Source organism: Trachemys scripta, chromosome 1 (assembly GCF_013100865.1).
Source record: "Trachemys scripta elegans isolate TJP31775 chromosome 1, CAS_Tse_1.0, whole genome shotgun sequence".
Taxonomy (NCBI): domain Eukaryota; kingdom Metazoa; phylum Chordata; order Testudines; family Emydidae; genus Trachemys; species Trachemys scripta.
The window spans coordinates 158,351,017-158,373,287 of record NC_048298.1 but is presented as its reverse complement, the minus strand read 5'-3'; the positions used below and the strand labels follow the sequence as shown (position 1 = coordinate 158,373,287).

At 41.3% G+C, this 22,271-nt stretch overlaps 1 protein-coding gene across 4 annotated transcripts in view; it reads right to left on the bottom strand.

The window, feature by feature from the left end:
* LOC117888046 (suppressor of tumorigenicity 14 protein-like) overlaps positions 1–22,271 on the bottom strand; it is a 31,667-nt gene that overhangs the window by 577 nt on the left and 8,819 nt on the right. Inside the window, exons 8-18 of one of the 4 annotated variants that reach the window (XM_034791088.1) lie at positions 21,597–21,739; positions 19,032–19,129; positions 18,050–18,162; positions 16,933–17,066; positions 14,905–15,009; positions 14,434–14,541; positions 11,841–11,960; positions 9,620–9,803; positions 7,931–8,111; positions 4,908–5,922; positions 4,154–4,239 (exon numbers count right to left, since the gene is read on the bottom strand). In XM_034791088.1, coding sequence (XP_034646979.1) covers positions 5,887–5,922; positions 7,931–8,111; positions 9,620–9,803; positions 11,841–11,960; positions 14,434–14,541; positions 14,905–15,009; positions 16,933–17,066; positions 18,050–18,162; positions 19,032–19,129; positions 21,597–21,739 — 1,222 coding nt within the window. In that variant the 3' untranslated portion in view covers positions 4,154–4,239; positions 4,908–5,886. Of the gene's footprint in view, positions 1–4,122; positions 5,923–7,738; positions 8,112–9,619; positions 9,804–11,840; positions 11,961–14,433; positions 14,542–14,904; positions 15,010–16,932; positions 17,067–18,049; positions 18,163–19,031; positions 19,130–21,596; positions 21,740–22,271 lie in introns of those variants that run through there. The other 3 variants (XM_034791079.1, XM_034791096.1, XM_034791069.1) reach the window with 3 other exon arrangements.

The following is a 22,271-nucleotide window of genomic DNA, read 5'->3' as shown; positions in this document are numbered from 1 at the left end:
TCTGCAATCATTAACCTTGTGTAAGCTTTATGAAAATTGTATTCCTATTTCACTTACCTGTCAAGACCAACGTTAGTTCATTCACAACTAATAAGTGAGGCCTGCACACTAACTCCTGAAGTGTGCACCCAAATGCATACTTCGTGGTTTCACTCTCTCTCATATACACACACGTTATATATAATGGGCAGAACTAAAACCCCGGTGTTGAGACCACACACCCCTAGCGTAAGGGAATTTGAGAGCTGGATCTGAACTTTGTGGCCAAGGCTCACATTTAATCTAAAATTCTAGGAATGCAACGTCCTTCTCTGGTGACGATATTCACAGTCTTATCAATACATGGAGTAGAAATAAACTCAAACCTTGGCAGGTTTAAGCGCTTCACAGTTCAACTTTATTTAAAATAAAGAGGAAACGTCAGTTGATTTTAACTCATCTACAGCTTACAAGCTGTGACTGCAATTCTAAGCATACCAAGAGTTCAGAGTGAATTACTTTATTTCAGTAGCGCCGCCAAGCTAATAAATACTTGGTCACCACTATTCAAGAAACACCAGTACATTAGTAAAATACTTTTAGAATTTTAATATCTTTAGAGTTTAGAATAGACAGTGCTTTTACATTCCATTAAAAACCTGGAGAAAGTACCACACATTTTAATGAGAGAATTATATTTAAAAAATGAGTCTTAAATACATGAATTATGTAACACAAAAACAACAATAAAATTCATTCCTGTATCTACGTGTAATTTACAGAACGCCTTCCCCGATGTACTGTACAATGAGTCAGCCTATGAAAGTGAGCTAAAAAATAAGTGAGGGTAGTATTGCCAACCTCGAGAGATTACAAATCATGAGTTAGACTCAAAATATGAGGGTAAAAAAAAAAAAATTACAGTCTTGATTTTTGAATGCTCCCCCAAGAGAGAGCCACAATTACTGGGCCCCACTCTCCCAAATGTATTAGATAAGTAGATTTTGGCCATTGCTGCAGCTCTCATCCCCACATCAGCCCATCCCCTGCCCAGCAATTCATTCTGCTCCCAGCCTCTGAATCACTCCTGTCCCCTCAATCCCTGAATCAGTTCAGTCACTGGTAGCCCCCGCCCCTAACTCCCACATCAGTGCAACTTGGCCTCCCCTCTGCTACTCCGGGGTTCTTCATCCCCATCTCCCAGGTGTGTGTGGGGGGGGGCTGCAAAGGGGTCCCCTTTCCCACTTTCAGGCTGGAGGGGCAGCTCCAGGGCTCTTCAGCCTCCCCACCCCTGCTGCTCCTTTCCATGCCCCAAGGCCAGGTGCTGCAGAAGGGAGGAGGGCAGAGCAGTGGAGTTGTCCTGAGCTGCTGGGCTCTTTCTGATACCTCCTCCCCATGCCCCTCTTATGAGGATGGCTTTGGATTGCTGCAGAGGGGAGAAGGAGGAGACAGCGCTCTTCCTGTGGCAGCTCTGGTTGGCTGCCTGCCCCATTTGCCCACCTCCTGGGGAAAAATAACCAATCAGAGGGCTCAAATACACTAAAGGACTTGGACTTCTTGCATCATTATGAGACTGGCCCAGACCAGCCAAAATCCTATCACTCATGACAAAGAAAAAAAAAATCACAAGATTCTGGCCACACTGTGAGGGGCACATTCATATAACATAACCAAGCTGTGTGTTTGTGAATGTGGCAGGGAGTGGCATCCAAGTTGCCAACTGCCATCATCATGTTACCTCAGGTCTGAAAACCTAAAACTACAAGCTATTGAAGGGGAGACCATTAAAGCTGTCTAGTGGGGTTAGATAGATCTTCCATTAATTTTAATGATACAGGTGCTTTAAATCCCCTAGACAGCTTTGGAAGTCTCAATCTGGATCTATCTACTGATGCCAAGCAAGGAGAAAAACTCTTGTGATCAGTCTGCTAAGCAGGAACCCCTTCTCCACTGATCTATGACCCTCTGGGATGGACATTCAGGCTCATCCCCTTCTGCTGGCCAGTAAGGAAAAGGGGCAGAAACTATGAGAAACCCTGACCCACGAAGTAACCTGGCCCTTGGGGAAATGGAGCAGCAGGGAAGCTGATTGCACAGGGAAACTTCCAGGTAACTGTGTTCAGAGCAGGCTGCAGCAGGAGCTGGGCAACCACATATGGAACAGTGACTGATGGACATTGCAGCCAGGTCCAGGTATGTGTGGATGCAGCAGAGACTGGGCAGGGAGCCAACATAAAGGGGTTCTAATGAGCCACACCACTAACTGATCCAGGCCAGGAAATCTGCACAGTCTTATTAGCTTTTAATAGACAACTGGACTGGAGAAAGCACCTTAGGCACTAGGTCTGAAAAGCTGTTTAGTGGGTCCAAATAAGAACCACTATTGTTTCACTTTGAGCTCTAACTGTTTAAGCCACTATACCTAGGGTATTTGCAACCTTTCCCTCTCCTGCCAGACCTAGTAAAATGCCCCTTTCCTTTCTCCGAGTGTCTGGGGGGTTATTGGGACACACCAGGGCTAGCACAAGGCCTAGCAACTGAAGCACCTCATGCCTTACCTCCCAGTTGCAGTATCTCTGACACACTACTAGTACCTTCGAGGTTAGGTGTACTACAGCCCTGAGCAGATAGAATAATTACAGCCTAATAACTACTATAGATCCAGGTGAACCTCAAGCTGTTTTGACTACAAGATAATCATCCAAAAAGTATAGATTCCTATTAAAATGTACTCCAATCTTTTTGGTTTGGAATATCATACGATCAAGTTCCTGTCTTTCTTTGCGTAGGAGATAATTCAAGATGACACTCTTATTGCAGTCTGACACCCAAGAAAGAGTTAATTTGAATAAGTCTATTACTATAAGTAGCTAGCAACAGGTTTGTTCCCACAAAGTATAATCAGCAATGTGTTGTGATTATATAGTTTAACATTTGATAGCAGCTAGGGAGCTTGTGCATGTGAAGTTTTGTTTGTACCAGACTGAAAAAGAATTCTCTCTCCATCTAATACGTGCAGTTTCCTTTAGGTTAACTGAATTGAGCTCCTCTTAATAAACTCAGCATTTTCTCCTGTTCTAAAATACCATCACTCCGAAGACACCAATAATGGTATTTCAGTCCTTGCAAGTTTAGGGCCAGATCTTCAGGTTTAATGGGACTGATTTGTGCTACACTACTGATGGAATTTGATCACATGTTTGCATAGGTGCTGGCACTAGGGACAGTGGGGTGCTGCCACAACCCCCGGCTTGAAGTGGTTTCCATTATATACATGGTCTACAGTTTGGTTCAAGAACTCTCAGCACCCCCACTATAAAAATTGTTCTGGCACCCCTGTATGCTTGTCTTAACCAGCCCAGGGAGGATCATGAGAATCGAACATTGGCACACAGCTTAGTGTTATCTTTTGTCTTGAACGCCAAACACCCTCCCTGCTGCTAACTTAACAAGAAAAGGGATCATGGCTACCAAAGTGGGAGAGAGTTTGGGGTGCCCCTATATCACAACAAACCAGAGCTATGGTTTTGGCCTCTTCCAGCTTAAAAAACATATTAAGGTAGAACAGCCTGCGGGCTCCTCTAAACACAGCACAGGAGCAGCAGCATAGCAGCACCATGAGCGAAGGAGAGCTTTAACCCACCTTTGCACACCACCCTGACTTGCAGTTTGTGTATTTTGACCAGATGTGAGAAGTGGGCCCTTGATCCTGTCTGAAACCACAATACATTGCATATGGAGAGTGTATGTATGTATTTATATGTGCTGGGGCTGGAGAGGAGGGGAGAGGAGAGGAAAGGAATTATCCAAACATCCAATAAGGTTTGGCTGGAATTTGGCCCAAGGTTCTAATCCATTCTTACTTCATTCAACCCTGTTTGTCCATTTCTGGTGATGAAGACATTGAAGATGGAAAAAGTTACTTTCAGTTCAGACTGTTCCTGAAATGTGCAGAGAAGTTAATAACAATTTTAGGTCTTAAAAAAATATATATGAACTTCAGCACAAACATCTACAGTGTTTCCTTATGTTATCATCATAAAAACATATTTCATGGATTACTCCGGTAAAAATGGTGACTTTTGTTTTCTTCTAAGCGCATCAGTTTGTGTACTGACGAATCCAGTCATAAAGCTCTGTCACCTTTGTATATACACCAGGGCGGTTACGCCGAGCACATCCTTCACCCCAGCTGACAATGCCGGCAAGATACCATCTATTTCCCTTTCCGACGCAGGCCAATGGACCTCCAGAATCACCCTAAAGCAAAGGATACAGTTCAATCATCAGAACAAACACATTGCACTGTAATAAGATGATTAGGTAACATACGGACAGTAGACACTTTCTCCCTCAAATTATTATATTTTCTATTTCTGGACAGTGGCTGTACATTTGTTTATGCATCCAATGCATGTTGTAACATTTCATTACAACTAAGACGACGGAAGAATGCAAATTAATAGAACTAGGCTAGGGAGGATTAGATTTTTATTAGTGAATGCTGGTAAATGTCAGTTTTACCATATACACCACAAACAGACAAAAAATATTTCCAGCAATAATAATTAAAATTTACAGATAGGCAAAGAAAGAATGTACTAGCGTTTGATTTAAGGATGTTTACTTTGTGTGTTTTGATGTGTGATGCTGACAATTTGTTTTTTAACTATTAGAAAGTTTTAACTTTTTGAATCTCAGTATCTACTGTCAGTACACAATTATTCTCCGAAACCCTCCCCCCATAATGTCCCTAAGTGTAAACATTTAAAATTGATAAAAAATAAAAAAATGCTTAAAACAAACAAATATAATCCATCAAAATTATTTTAAAAAATGAAAATCTAATTCTGCCAAACCCAAACAGAACACAATGGCAACAACAAGGGGATGCAAAGGAGAAGAGAAGAAGATGAACGGTGACTTACCTCTCTTCTGCCAATCATCCCATTGAACAAGCAGCTGGTCATAGAGCAGTACAGGGACAGTAGAAAGAGATGAAAAGAGGGAATTCCACCGTGACTAGCCCATGAGTTCAAGAATAAGAAATTCATCATTGAGATTCCATAAACAACCCTAACTCAAACTCCTCCATCCCTATATCCCCATTCACCCAAAACCAACAGAGGCCCTCTTATGGCAGAACAATCTCAACAAACTGGATCTTACCTATTGTTTTGAAAGGCAGCATTTGTTTCGAAGCATGGGAGGTGAGTATCAAAGGCAGGGGAAGGCTGAGCCTCCCCAGACAGCCTTGCATGGCCCCATCCATGCTCCACCCCCAGGCCTGTTCCTGCTTCCCCACGCTGTGCTGCAGGGGGCTCTTCTCCTTGTGGCAGGTGCCCCAGACTGGGACTAATGGGGGCCAGCCTGCACTCTGGGGCTGGGGGAGGGGGCTGCGCTGCCCGCCCACCCGGCGCTCTGGGGCGCATTGCCCACTCACCCTCCCAGTGCTCCAGGGCTGGGGGAGGGGGCCATATTGCCCACCCAGCACACTGGGGGAAGGGGTCGTGCTTGGGTGGCCTGGAGCAGGGTTGGGGAGGGGAGGAGGCTCTGGGCTTTGGCAGGAGAGGCAGGGCCTTGGGCAGAAGGGGCAGGCCAGGCCAGGAGCTAGCCTTCCCGAGCCCGCAATTCACCTGCCACCCATGTTTCAAAGGATGCAAATATTGCCTGTCAAACTTACCTCCCTTGTCACTAATTAACCACATTACCAAAACACTGTGCTCCATCACTGCATTAAAACCAAACATTCCTGATATACAAAGGAATTAAATAATGGTAGTTTTCCTACAGTTTTCACTTTTACCTGGCATGCATCAATGCCACCATTAAGATTTCCAGCACACAGCATTCGAGATGTAATCAGATCATCATATAGCTTGTTGCAAATACTTTGATTAATTATTTTCACTTTAGCTTCTTGCAGTGTTTTGGCAAGGTAACCTAGAACAATATAAATGTAACATATGCCGGTTTTACAGTTCTGAGGAAAAAGCACATACATCAGAAGGGAGGAATGTATTTAGAATCTACAGAGCCTAAGGGTTACTATGTACTGTAGCTTAAATTCCTTCCCCACAGCTTTTGAATATCTGTTACTAATGCTGCTTTCATATAAGGAAGACAGGAAAGTTTACAACCCTCTGCCATTGTTACCTTCTTGCATTTCCTTAGTCCTTCCTTTGATAATGATTAGCCAAACCTTGAAGCAGAGGATGGCATGGAGATCTGCAGGAATTGTCAGTACAACACGCGACACCCATGCCAAAATTTTGATTTTGTTACATGCTTTGCCCTCACTTGAGCTTTTTAATATTTCTTTATTATTTGTATTGAAATTGTACCCAAAGGCCCCTTTCAGGTCCTATTATTTGGCAACCTGCTGCAACTCCTAGTAGAGAGGGAATCGGGGAGGAGGTTGTGGATAAAAATAAACCTGCTTTGACTAGTTATAACTCCCAATGATAGTAGCTATTCCTAAATTGCACCATAGACCAAATGTGGCACCCTACAGAATACCAAACTGGCTTGAGCTACAACTGTTTCATCATCAGTATCTTTCATCTGTGCCACAATTTGTACCACCAACCTGGTCTTTAGGACCTTTTTAGGGCTTTGGGGGAGGCGGTAAGTGAAATTATGAGAGGGGAAGGTGTTCAAATATTTTAATTTCACAGTTTCAAATTAAGTTGAAATTTTATATATCAATTTTATTGAAAAATTGACACTGTATAATGGATTTTTTTTGTATTATAACTTCACTTAAAGTATATTTAGGCATAAATAATCATAGTCCTGGGTTCAGATGTTAGATGAAAAGTATGTTAAGAAAGCCAAAGATACCCCAGTAGATAAATTTGGGTCAAATGTAAAACCTTAGATTAGTGGTGGGCAGGGTAAACTGCTGGAGGGCCACGAGACAGTTTGTTTACATTGACCATCCGCAGGCACGGTTGCCCGCAGCTCCCAGTGGCTGCGGTTCACAATTCCCAGCCAATGAGAGCTGTGGGAAGCAGCGACCAGCATGTCCCGTGGCCCAGCGAACTGCAACCACTGGGAGCTGTGGGTGGCCATGCCTGCAGACTGTCAATGTAAACAAACTGTCTCGCAGCCCACCAGCAGATTACCCTGATGGGATGCAGGTTGCCCACCACTGCCTTAGATCATAATGCAATTTAAGGGATTAACTAAAAAACTGCCATCTGGAAGCGCTTGAGTTCCAATTCTGAATCAGACACAGACTACTTCCTAGTTTGGGCTAGTCTCAACTTCTTTCCTATTTCTCTATCTATAAATTCTTTATACTGTATAGTATTGTACTGAAGTACTGTAGAAATTAAATGAGCTGTATATGTGAGAAACAAGTGCTAATCCAGGGTAATTATCTTTCTAATGGCCTATGACAGTCTTCAATGCCTAATGGTAGGACTCCTAATTGACTTAAACTATTTCAATATGCCAGCATTAAGAAACTCCACAGATGTTCAACTGCGCCTGAGCCAAACCACTGAATTTGCTTTGACAAAGAAGGAATATTCTAGCTTTTAAAAGACCTACTAAGTCAGGGATGCTCAGCGGGTCGCAAGGTGGTTCCATGGGGGTCATGAGCTGTCAGCTCCCTGGGGTTGACAGCCCTGACCTTCCCCACCCCCATTAAATTAGACACACCCCCGCTTTTAATTTATAAGGGGCTTCACAGTCAGAGGCTTACTGTGTGAAAGGGGTCATCAATACAAAAAGTTTGAAAACCACTGTGCTAAGTAAACCGTGATTATATTTGTTTTTAGTTTAATCACCTCACTCTTACAGTTTAAAATTAGAGTCAAACTTGCAAGAAACATATCCAGGAAATGAACATACTATTTTCTTTTAGGGCTCCCCAGCCAGTTACATAGCAGACAGTTCCATAAAAAAATACTCTAGGACTGCTGGGTAAACAAATGGGCTGTACCAGCTCACTGAAGAATACTGGTGTCTCCATTTCCAACAGGGCAATGTCATAGTCTGAGATATATTGGTCATACCGTGGATGGACAATAATCCTTTTGATTGATCTCATAGCTACATGATTGCTGTTTTTGTTAATGATCCTTATGCCCATATATGCTTTCCAGCCAGAAGGCACAGAGTACCTGCAAAACAGACAATATTTATAAAATGATGATGATCATCATGCCAGGTTATTTAAGAGTTATTTACAATATTTTATGAGAAATACCAAAGTCAGGGGAGGAGCACAACATGAAATCAGTAGGACAGATACATCTCATTTTTATTTTGGTTTTGTGTTTTTCTTCATGGTTTCCAAAGGGATGCTTTCTGGGAGTAATATGACTAATACTTTGCACTTTTCATCCAAAGATCTTGAAGGACTTTGAATCAGTCACATGGGGATAACTTGCCTATCCTGTAGAGAACTGAGGCACAGATACGTTAAGTGACTTACCCAGGTCTCACCAAGTTAGTGGCAGGGTTGGGACTCCCAGTCATATTGAGCCAGTAATGATTGCTACAGTTCCAATTATATGGTGACCCCAATCATTTAAGCTTTCTTAAGAAAAAGTTTCTGCTTCTTCTGGTTGAGAACTAACACCACCATTGTCACTGCCGCACCAGCCAGCAAACCAACAGGAACAATAACTCCAACACATAAGCATATCCATTTCATTCAAGTGTTGACTCCAAAACCTAATAATACTTTAAAGGAACATTATTCGTAATTGCAGCTGATAATCTATGCCTATTTGTCTGATTTTTTTGTATGCAAAGTGGGTAATTGTGCTTCCAAGTGGCCAGTTAGATGTATAGCTACCCTTTTTCTGCACGTAATTGCAGTTATTACATTGTACAAATCTGAAAAATCAAGGTTCCTAAATGTCAACATTGCCAACTTCTTTCACTACTTATTTTGGCAGAACTTGCAGCTGCTCAGATCATGCAGATGTAGTCTGAATGGAATATTGCCATTTTTATCCCTCACTATGACTCTTGTTGTGAAGAGAACCCAGAAGTTCTGAGTCCTGACTCCTAGACTTCAGGTATTTCACCTAGCCATCCAATTAAAATCAGGATGGACCACAGCTTGCTCCTAACATTGAGCGGTAGCCCATCAATGCACTCATTAGCTTGATAGGAGGATGGCATTTTAAACATAGAATGGGTACTTGGGATCCATCTACAGTTGAGGAAGTCCAGCTTTCCAAATCCCTCAGTGATGCTGCACATGAGTAATCTTGATATTTGCAGGATATTATGCATCACCATGCCTGTCTTCACTACACCACCAGCCCCTATCCACCAGCCAGTTTCCATACTTTCCCACTGTTAGAGGTGCTCTAATCTTAACGGTTAGGAGTATTATTTTGGGGGGGGGAAAATTATGCTGCGTTCACAATTAACTCCATGGTTCAACAGCAGGATTTACTTTCTGGTTACAGTGGTGGTATAATTATTCTGGATACTTTATACTTTTGATTATTGGATGAAATGTACACTGGGTCTACAAAACATACCAATTAGACCATGTGCACAGAATTATGCATTCAAAGCCACTATGCCAGCATCATGGATACATAAACGAATGAAACTAAAACTGTGAAACTAAACTGTGTCTACGCTGGATTGTACAACCTGTACTTACCTTATAGAATCAGAGTCCAGAAAACAATGGGCAGCAGATAACAGCCACCTATTTGAAACAACAGATGCACCACAAATATGGCCATACATTCCCATCTGCAAGCTTGCTTGCCAAGGCCACTTTCCAGATCTTGCATCTTCACCTCCAACAATTCTAGTTTTTTTTAACTGCATTCTTCCACAAGCTAATAAAGAAAGTATTGAACAGGTGGATTAAGATTTTAATACACATAAGGCAGTAGGCCATTTTACTTAGGTTTATTAATACTTGGCTCTTAAACTGTCTTCTTCCAGCTGCAGATCCCAAAGTGTTTCACAAAGGAATGTTAAGTATCATCATTCCCATGTTACAAATGAGATTAAGTGACTGCAAGGCAGGGACAGGACCGCAAAGAATCCATTTTGAAGCACTTGGAAGAGAGGAAGGTGATCAGGAAGAGTCATCATGGATTCGCCAAGGGCAAGCCATGCCTGACCAACCTGATTGCCTTCTATGATGAGATAACTGACTCTGTGGATATGGGGAAAGCGGTGGACATGATATACCTTTACTTTAGCAAAGTTTTTGATACAGTCTCCCACAGTATTCTTGGCAGCAAGTTAAAAAAGTATGGATTGGATGAATGGACTAGAAGGTAGATAGAAAGCTGGTTAAATTGTCAGGCTCAACGGATAGCGATCAATGGCTCAATGTCTAGTTGGCAGCCGGTATCAACCGGAGTGCCCCAGGGGTTGGTCCTGGGGCCAGTTTTGTTCAACATCTTCATTAATGATTTGGATGATGGGATGGATTGTACTCTCAGCAAGTTCGTGGATGACACTAAGCTGGGGGAAGAGGTAGATATGTTGTAGGGTAGGAATAGGGTCCAGAGTGACCTAGACAAATCGGAGGATTGGGACAAAAGAAATCTGATGAGGTTCAACAAGGACAAGTGCACTTAGGACGGAAGAATCCCATGCACTGCTACAGGCTGGGGACCGATTGGCTAAGCGGCAGTACTGCAGATAAGGACCTAGGGATTACAGTGGATGAGAAGCTGCATATGAGTCAACAGTGTGCCCTTGTTGCCACAAAGGCTAATGGCATATTGGGCTGCATTAGTAGGAGTATTGCCAGTGGAACAAGGGAAGTGATTATTCCCCTCTATTCGGCACTGGTGAGGTCACATCTGGAGTACTGCGTCCAGTTTGGGGGCCCCCACTACAGAAAGGATGTGGACAAATTGGAGAGAGTCCAGCAGAGGGCAAAGAAAATGATGGGGGGCTGGAGAACATGACTTATGAGGAGAGGCTGAGGAAACTGGGCTTCTTTAGTCTGCAGAAGAGAAGAGTGAGGGGGCATTTGACAGCAGCCTTCAACTATCTGAAAGGGGGTTCCAAAGAGGATGGAATTAGGCTGTTCTCAGTGGTGACAGATGACAGAAGCAGCAGCAACGGTCTCAAGTTGCAGTGTGGGAGGTCTAGGTTGCATATTAGGAACAACTATTTCACTAGGAGGGTGGTGAAGCACTGGAATGGGTTACCTAGGGAGGTGGTGGAATCTCCATCCTTAGAGGTTTTTAAGGCCCTTCTTGACAAAGCCCTGGCTGGGATGCTATAGTTGGGGTTGGTCCTGCTTTGAGCAGGAGGTTGGACTAGATGACTTCCTGAGGTCTCTTCCAACCCTAATCTTCTATGATTCTATGACAGAGCCAGGAATTGAACTCACATCTACTGATCCTGCTCCAGTATTCTATCCAAGCTAAGGTACAAAGTGGATGCTCTTGATAATACTAAAAACACTATTTTTACAGGTATTACAGGTAAGATCTTATTTAAAAGGAAGTTTTAATATCAAATTTCACCACATATGTGACTTCTTCACTTTTTTTTAACTTCACTCAGCGTGGACACTGATCCCAGACACGTCAGTTTCACTTAGTGCAGTATTTTAAATAATTGTCACTTTCTGGGCATCCTCAACTGGCCCAAGGTTATTGTATTTGGGTTGATGATAAAGCAGAGAAAGATGTAAAGGAAATGTTTTCATATAAATATTATCAAAGAATTATTTTTATTCATATGGAGTTTTATAAATCCTATCTTTTCTTTCTAAATATATACTAAATTTGACCCAAATTTTGAGCCAAATACATAAATATATATTTACGTTTACTGCAATCATTCACTCATGAATTAACTTTCATTTAAAATGTATTTCAAATGAATTAAACTTCACATACCACAGTTCATTTCATCAGATCCATCTCCACAGTCTCTTATTCCATCACATTCTGGGTTTGGTTTTATGGGGCATTTTCCATTCAGGCATTTATATGCATATGAGGAACAACTTTTATAGGCTGAAAAAAAAAACATGACCGAGGTGAAAAAATGGAGTATAGGAGCGGAGGGAGGAAGGTGAGCTACTGGAGAGCTATGCAGTGCAGATGCTGACAAGCATTACGAGAGAAGCCACGCAGGTACAGTGGCGAAGGGTGGGAGAATCCCTGCCCAACAGGGTGGTTGGCCCTTCCAGGCCCCGGAGATCTGAGGGAAGGCCAGGAGGAACCCTGCTCCAATAGGGTGTGGACAATAAACCCAGGGGCGTGGGGGGAAATTCTGAAGAAAAAGAGGAATACCCCAGCCCCCACTAAACAGAAGTGCAGGACCCACCGAGGTGGAGAGGAAGCTTGGTCACATTATTTATAAATATGATTTAGACAAAGGCATTGAAAGCTACACCTCTAAGGTCATGTCTGTATGAGGACACTCAAGATATTTAAGGCAAGTCAACTAAACATGTGAAGTTAATGGGCATTAGCCCCATGTGGCTGTTGTCATTCAGGAATGAAGTGGCCTATGTTGCCAAAACAAAGCCACCCTGCTTTACCTCTTTGTGTCCATTAATTCTTTTGCGTAGAGACTGTCCGGTTTGGCCAATGTACATGGCAGAGGGGCATTGCTGGCACATGATGGCATATATCACATTGGTAGATGTGCAGGTGAACGAGCCCCTGATGGTATGGCTGATGTGATTAGGTCCTATGATGATGTCACTTGAATAGATATGTGGACAGAGTTGGCATCGGGCTTTGTTACAAGGATAGGTTCCTGGGTCAGTGTTTTTGTTCAGTGATGTGTGGTTACTGGTGAGAGTAAAGATGGACTACAAGCTATCAGGAACAGTATCCCCGATAATGTCACAGCTAACCTGGTGTTAATGGACACAAATCTGACATCAGGAATCATAATACTCAAAAACCAGTGGGAGAACACTTTAACCTGTCTGGCCATTCAATGACAGACCTGCGGGTGGCTATCTTACAACAGAAAAACTTCAAAAACAGACTCCAACGAGAGACTGCTGAGCTGGAATTGATATGCAAACTAGATACAATCAACTCAGGATTGAATAAGGACTGGGAATGGCTGAGCCATTACAAACATTGAATCTGTCTCCCCTTGTAAGTATTCTCACATTTCTTATCAAACTGTCTGTACTGGGCTAGCTTGATTATCACTTCAAAAAAAATTTTCTCTTACTTAATTGGCCTCTCAGAGTTAGTAAGACAACTCCCACCTGTTCATGCTCTCTGTATGTGTGTATATATATCTCCTCAATATATGTTCCACTCTATATGCATCCGAAGAAGTGGGCAGTAGCCCACGAAAGCTTATGCTCTAATAAATTTGTTAGTCTCTAAGGTGCCACAAGTACTCCTGTTCTTTTTGCGGACACAGACTAACACAGCTGCTACTCTGAAACCTGGTGCTAGATAAAGTCCACATGTTAAACTCGTGCCCCACATGCTGGCTCAGAAGACAGATATGCTGCTTCCTCAGTCTGGAAGGATATTATTACTGGTTCATCTCCACCTTTGCCTTGATTGCGGCTCCCCTGAATGATCTACTAAAAGGCAGAGACACCAAAAAGGTCTGGTGAGACGACTGATGCGATGAACCTTTCAACGGTCTGAAGGCGTGGCTGGGCTAGATGCCTATCCTTGCCAATGCAGACTTCTCCCAATAGTAGTTCATTCACCGGAGGCCAGGCTGGGAGCGGTGCTCTCCCAGGACTTTGAAGGCAAAGAGCACCCAATCCAATATTTAAGCAGAAAGTTGTTCCCCAGGATGAGAACATATTCTGTTACTGAGAAGAAAACTCTGACTATCAAGTGAACTGTGGATTCCCTGAGGTATTACCTGACCTGCTGGTAGTTCATTTTCCCTAGTCACAGAGCATGCATCCTTGTGATGGCTACATTCTATGAAGAACTCAACCTCCCAGATTATGCAAATACTATTTTGGGACAGGGGACAACACTCAAGCAAGAAACATTTTGACGTTTTTTGCAGCAAAGACATTGACTTAGTTTCAATATCATCTTCAGAACCTCAAACTCTCCTGCACTTTTGCAAGAAACATTCTGGCACTGACAGAGCCATAGATATGATGGTAAATCACCTTTGATTCTCCAACAGTCTTTATTCCCACATATATAACTATGATCTTTCCTGTTCCTTCAGCAAGTTCATTTTACCCTTATTGGTAGCCAAAAACCATCCAGTTCACCCAGTCAATCTAAGGTTCAGTTGTTATGTAACATAATGGAGAGCATGAAGTGTGATCAACACATGCTAATATTTTGAAAAGCATAAAATGATGCATGCATATGAAAGTTCTAATTATCCTCACACCACACATATACACAATGCAGGCTATTCCATATATTTATCAGATAATTCACAAAAACTGTAGACAGTAAGTAAATGAACATAACCCTATCCCCCAACTCCCCACTGATATCCTAAACTACTTTTCAACACACTTACGGCAATCATTTTCATCACTATCCTCTCCGCAACTGTCGTCCCCTTTGCATGTCTTTGAACGGTGTTTACACTTCCCATCGCCACAGTTAGACTCCTCTGGACTACAGCCTGAAGAAGCGAGATCTATAAATATCATGGCACTTCCCAGTCACAGCGTCATTCATCCAAGGATCTGAAAACACTCAAGAACACAGTACTCTGAAGTAAGCTAAGATTATCCTTTCCATTGTTTTAGTCCTTTTACAGGAAGCTCTGGAATAAATATGTAAAACATTGACTGTTTCTTGGAAGGTCTGGTTCTTATGCAATATGTATTTTATTTTTGGTAGGTGGAGGGTTATATGGTATTATTGAAGGATATTATTTCAAGGATTATTCCCTCTGATTGCACTTTTTAGAAAAAGTGTTTTACAGCCCTCTGAGTGCCTTGCTGAAGGACTGTTTTTAAAAACAGAAATTGAATAAGCTTACCACAGTCTAATTCATCACTGCCATCTGAGCAGTCTTTCCATCCATCACATTGGTTGTTTAAAGGAATGCATGTTCTGTCTGTACATTTAAATTGTTTAGGACATGCTAGAAGAAAAAAATATAGAAGTAATGAAAATGGTGTCATGGACCAAATATGCACTGAGGGTGGCAGTACCTCATTATTTTTGTTCTATAAAATTCAACTAAGGCAAATGCGATTTTTTTTTAAAGGTCAGTGATTTTAACAGGTGCTCTGATTTATGTGAATTTAAATTAATGGGTTGGAGAATTTAAATCGGTATTAACCTTCTTATCATTGTCATTGAAGATGTGGAGGCCATACAGATTTATTTGCTGTGAGTGCTAATTATGCAGATGTTTAATGATTTAAATATACCAAGAATCTCCAACTGGACAACAACATTAAGACAGAAACCTGTAGGTTATCATTACTAGAAAGCTTTGTTAGTAACAAGTGACCTTGCATAATAACTGGAGCATGCCAGCCTCTAGATTCTTAGGGACAAGGTTTAATACAGTTTGCCTGCAAATTTGCTGTCTGTGCCTGGTCAAGTCAACAGAGACTCTTTTCCCCTCACCTCTGGACCAGACAGGCAGGATCAATCAGGTTGAAGGACAACTCTCTGTTCATTCCACAATTACTAGGAGTTACAGTGTGAAACTGTAGCCTGATTTAGGGTGTACTAATAATATTATTTTGGATAATATGGAAATTTAATTTATTTATCGTGTTTAATTAATTAGTATTAATACGAATTAATTATTAATAGTATGGGTTTTAGGCTCACCAATTTGTCTGATTAGAAGATAAGGTTCTTGTCCTAAATCAGGCTCCACGGAATTTACAAAGGACCCTCGGGGGTATGACAGGAAGCTCACACTGAGACAGATATAGCCTTAAAGACTTTTTATTAAAATCAATAATAGTAAGTAAATGGTAAAATAATCAGAGTTACAAAGTTACAATTGCATTACTGCTATTCAAAAGATACATATGATAATATAGTATTATATGCTACAAAGCTTTGGTTAATATACTCACACCCTTCCCTAATAACCTGGTGGTAAGAGACACAGGAATAGCCTGGCGCTTCAGGTTTCTGAATTCTTGAGTGAGGGATGCAGTGCTTAAAGAAGCTAATGCTAAGAACTATCAAATCTAACTTAGGGTTTACTTGACTAACTAAAACTTAAAATCAAAACCTAATAAACAAAGAATAAAACTTAGGGAAACCGAGCTTAGCCTAGTTCCCTTGAAAGAAAGTTTAGGAAGAACAAATATAGCCTACTAATAGTAGTAGTCATCATAGATAGATAGCTAGAAGAGAGAGAGAGAGAGAAAGTAAGTAAGTAAGTGAGAATGGAGTACTCTATTGAGGTATGTCACCTCTTTTATAAGGCAAGTGCCAGAAATCCTTCCTCTTATGCCCAAATTTCATTCCTCACCCACAGAAATGTTAGGGTACACTTACTCCATAGGCTAGTATGTATGTATGTACTGATGACAGGTATGTACGCACATCAGTGTCTTGTGGTGTACTTGTTAAGTCTGTGGGTACAACACTGAAAACCCCCCTATGCCATTCTCCATTGTCTATTGATCTAGGTAAAGGTCTTAGACATAGGCGTGGGTACTTATCTATTTAGGCATAGGATAAACAAGATAAAGGTTAACTTTGCTTTCTGGATAAAAGGGCCCAATATAGATATGCTAACTTTGCTTTAGCTTAACATACAGGTTTTTGACCTGTAGGTCTCTTGCATTACAGTCAAACTTACTTTAATATAAATTTATGAACCTCTTACAATAAACCAGATAGTTTATTTATTATATAATACACACACACACACACACACACACACACACACACATATACACACACACACGCGCACGCGCGCAAGCAGGTTAGTCCTTTAGGCTACAAAACGTAGGTCTATGAAGCAAGGTTTCCCCCAAAGCTGTAGTTTTTAAGGGGTCCATGTTAAAGTGCACTTGTATCCACTTACGATCTGTGTGACTGAAAGCTTTATATTCAATATAAAACCCTCTGTGCGTGACCAGTTCATCTGAATGGAAATTAATCGCAACTGAATAGCCATATTCCTTGTTTCTGTTGCTTTCAGCAATAGCTTTACAATATCTGTCAAGTATAGAACAGAATAATTACAACTACAATCCACCTTCACCAAGTCTTAACAGTATTTGTATGTTACTTTACTGTATCTTGCCAACTCAGCTACCCTATTATTACATGTACAAAACAACTAACATTTAAAGATGGTGATATGGTTTGGATAAATCTTTACATTAAACATGTGCTCCCAAAACTTATCTTTGGAGGTTTAAAATACAATGTAGGTAACTTATTTTTTTCCCAAACTATTTTGCATGTAATGAATTTCTTGGTTCTCACAGACTAGAAGCCTAAAGTTCTAAAAATATAGCAAGAAGGTCAATACTGCAACCACATCCTCTGCCTTTGAAAACTAAAAGTTTGTTTAAAGGTTTTCAGTTCAGTTTTGCAAACCCAGCATTTTCACTTCCTAGACATGGATCCTCACAATCCAACATTGCAGTTGCAACCTTGAATTTTCTCCTTCTGAAGGACGAGTGACTGATCACGTCTAATTTTGTTTTCAATAACCAAGGCAAAGAGCAATCATTAAAGAGACATTGGAAACAGAAAACAAAGCTTTAAAATGGCAAAGGATCTCACTCCCTAGAAAAGAAGCTAGTTCAAGATGGTAGCCAGGAATTCACACCTCCAGCAAAACAATGCAGGATCCTGCACTAAACATCTCTTGGACCACCAACCTTTGTAATGAATGTATAGATTAAGTATTTTTTTAATTGATGTGAAATAGGCATGAGGCTTTTATTACCATTGGTGACAACTATTTGACCTGTTTGCTGCTTAGCCATAATTAGGAAAAATATGTCCATTGAAAGCCTAAATAAAGATGTCACAATGTCTGCAAAGTTGTATGTTTCTGCACTGGAAGTAGCTGGAGAAATTCAAGATTTTAGTACAGAATGTTTTATAGAATGGCAAGTTGTGTCCTCTCTGAATATCACTAATTAATGTAAATGTCAAATAAAATAGTGAGTGGTGTTTTAACTCACCTAACTCCATCAATTTCTAACCAGTCCTTATCACATTTATTGGACCCAGGAGACTTCTCTTGAATTTGTATGACAAGGATTTTTAGTGATAACTTATATCCAGGCAGAGGTGCCTACAATCAAAGTGTTAAAGAAAATAAACAAAAACAAAACAAAACCAAGCAGTTGATGCATTCTGTTCTATTACCTCAAAATCAAATGGACAGGCATTAATAAATCACATTCCCATCATCAGATTATAGAAGAAAATACCACCTCCACCTACTCCCAGCAATAGGTAAGAAAGGTGTGTAATAAAAAGGAGATTTCCTAAGGCATAAATTGCAGTTAAGCACCCAACTCCTTTGGGAGCTAGAAGCCAACCACCATTTGTGTCTTTGAAATTTTCCTCCTAAACCCTTACAGTTAACAGTACTGATGCATAAATAGGGCCCTACTAAATTAACGGTCTATTTTGGTCAATTTCACAGCCATAGGCTTTTTTTTTTTTTAAAGTCAATTTCACAGTTTCAGATATTTACATCTGAAATTTCACAGTGTAATAACCATGGGAGTCCCGACACAAGAGAGGGTTATGGGGTATCACAAGGCTATTGTAGGAGGGTCGTGGTATTGCCACCCTTACTTCTGTGCTGCTGCTGACAGAGGCACTGCCTTCAGATCTGGGCAGCAGGCAATGCAGAACAAGGGTCACATGGTATTGTGGGGGAGGTCATCACTTTTTTGGGGGGGCAGGGCCAGCATTATGGGTGGGGCGACAGTCCAGGGCCCTGTTGTCGTGGGGGGAGGTGCTGTGGTTCCCCCCTGCAAACACTGCCAGCCCAAGGCCCCTTTAACCACGAAGCCCTGGATCTGGAGCCAGGGAGGAGCAAGGATGTGGCAAGGGTGCCGGAACCTTTGTAGAAGTGGGGAACCACCAGTGTCGGAACCAGGGGGGGCCAGGAGCCATGCCTCTCCTCCCCCCCCCAACTGCAAGACTTACTCTGAGTAGCCAGCTGCAGTCAATGTTTGGTGGATAGTAGCTTGGATAATAAGGGGAACTCACTGTCCCATTCCAAGAGATGTAATGCCCACCACAGACTGGAAGAGAAAAATACCAATACATCTACACAGTTATATAAATGGCACTTAAGAGGAGTATTTAATTCACTCTCTGTTCCTTCTCTAGATACAGACTAGAGATAGGAGAATGGGCCATGACACTTGCCATCTCACTTCATCCTATGTTCCCAGAGAATAACTACCCTACGTTGTCATCATTCTGGGATTTCCTATCACATCTCCTATTTCTAGACATAATTACAACAATTAACTTTCAAATGAGAGCAGTAGATGAATCCAAGTGCTGTCCTCCAGTATTAGCTAAGTACGGGTATATTAGATATCCATGATAAGAATAACCAAATATACTTTGCTTCCTATTACCAAGTAATTGCTGAACATTCATTTTGTTGTTCATATTAGATACGATAGTCTTATGTCTTCAACTGTTGTGTATGTGTTTCTACCCCAGCAGCAGAAGCCTTTCAGTGGCAGATTAAATGAACATTTCCTTCCTCTCGTATCTACCACACTGCTTCATCCCCTCCCTTCTCCTGCTATCTATAGTGGTTCAAAGTTTTGCTCTCTCATCTTCAGCAAAGTCAGAATAGTATACAGACTTACCTGCTTTGGGAGCCCCTTAGAACCACAGGTGCAACACAAATGAGAGATTATACTAATGTATTATTGAGACAAGGCAAAATTCCTCACTCAGTACCACAAATGTAAGTCTGCAATAATGCCACTGAATTCAATGACTGACACGGATGTCAAACTGGTGTAAGTAAAAGTAGACTCAGGCCCCTGGCTTCGCTAAGTGCCAATATGGTTGAATACTTGTGCATAGCAAATATTGCTACTTCTTCATCCTTCTTTCCAAGAATAATATTTCTGCAGTTATACCCCAAGACATGCTTTTCTCATTTCAGTAGGGAGGCTACCCATTGATTTACTTTGTGAAGAGAATATAGCTTTTTTTGACAAATTAAACAGAAGGTATATTTTAATAGTAATGGGAAATACTCTTACATGAAATTTTTTGCTACTACTATAGCAGACTACATTCACAGGTTTTATTCCTTTCTGGTTCCATTTGTGGGCTATATGATCTCCCCCCCACCCCCGGTGTATAAAAGGAGTAACAAGGAAAGATCAACCCACCCATCAGCAAAGAACAATTTTATTCAAATAAAAAGAGAAGCTGTTCGACCTCACACTCTCATTTGCAACTACACTGTGGAAGGAAAGAGCAAACATTCTACACAAAGAGGATACAAGAATGAAAAATCCCCTCTTTGTAAATACGGTGGCCTGCAAGGAGGCATTAACATACACACACCACACCTGTGAATGTACCTCAACATTGATCTGTAGAAACGACCTCTCTGAATGGTCGTTGACTTCTCTGAGGAGCTTGCCATAGAATGAAGATGGCATTTTCATGATGTTAACACTGAACCATTAAAAAGTGGACGGAGATCTTCAATTAATTTCATGTAAGCCAGTTTGTGTATCTTTAAGACTGGTGCTGCATTTGAATTGGTGACTGAAAAACTCCATTTCCCACTGACAATACTTGTAATCATCCAGTCCCTGCCCCCCAATTCCTATTGACTGTTTTCTTGAGGCAATATAGCAGTGTGTGAATTAAGAAATCAAGAGCAATTGCATTTACCTATTATATTTAAAACTGAATTCATTTCCATGGCAAAATTTGAGCGTCCAGTAATTTTGGGTGCCCAACTTCGGCAATCTTGAAGGGGTCTGATTTTCAAAAGGCAGGTGCTGCTGAGCATTTACTTAAAGTAAGACCACTGAGGGTATTAAGTTGGACAAGCAAAAAACGATGTACTCAAAATTATCTGTCACCTTTTAAAATTTAGCTTTGTAGGGGCTATTCCCTATAATTTATTCCATAGGGACAAAACGCGCTGGCCATTAATTCTGTCCATTAATATCTATGATCCCTTATTTATCAGAAGAAGGGGGAAGATTCAGTAATGGCAAGCAACTAAATAATTATTGGTATTAGTTTCACTTCAGAAGTGTCTGCAGCAAACTGCAGGTGACTCAAGCCACGGCAACTCAAAGTATTCCACTGTAACCAGACAGGATTGCAAGCTTAACCCAAACACTCTCTACCAGTGTGCCTCATGCTGGAGCTGGCAGGAGCACCAAGATTGTATAGCAGCCTTGTGCCTCTTTACGGAGATTGCCAACATGCTCTCTTGGGAGTAGTATATGTGAAGAGTAAACACGAAATTTAGTGAGTTAGAGCCGGGGGAAAATGCAACTATTAGGAGAGATGGTCTAATAGTAACCAGAGAGGAAGATTAATCCTACCAAATGGAAGGATCTCAATCCTCATCCTCTGCTCAGCTACCTGAAATCATCTTCAGGGAGATCAGAATGGAAATTTCTTTTTTCCAGAAACAATAACCTCCAAGAAGTAATGTCCTACATTAGTAGTGGCTACATCAAATACATAATTGATTTGAGTACATACCAACTTTAGGAACAGCTTGGAAGTATGCTTTTAGCATGTTACTCTCTTTTCTTCTATCCAGTGAGAAGGTGACCAGCATAACATTACTCGATGAAGTTAACCGTATGACAGGAGGGCTCCAGGCCCCTGGTACTCCACACCATCTGAAATATAAACAAACTGAATTAGATAACATTCTATACTACCCATCCTTCTCTGAAATTAGACTGCAATTCTTCCAATACATTCAGCTGAACTTTGACATAACTCTCCTGGACACTTGCTTTTCTTTTATTCCATCAATGAATTGTTTGCCATTTGAGCGCCCAATATGTTGACCTGTAGTTTCCCAATCTCAGATTTCATTTACTCAAACACAGGGTCTGGGGTAGTTTTAAGATACCTGGTCTCACTGCCAAAAGGATGCTGCTAATAGGTACATAGAGATTTGCAGTTTTACAAAGCCATCAGATATGCAATATCACATCAGGCCAGTTAAGCCTGTACATAGTGATAGTACCTAGAAGCCAGCTAGGCCGGGACTCCATTGTGTTAGGTGCTGTACAAACAGAGTAAGTGACAGTCCCTGCCCCGAAAATCTTGGCATCTGAAAAGTACCATTTCGCCTAGTTACATGTTTCAGAATGATCAATTACCAGAGGTTTTTCAGCAAGATGGAAGAAGCCACCCAACGGG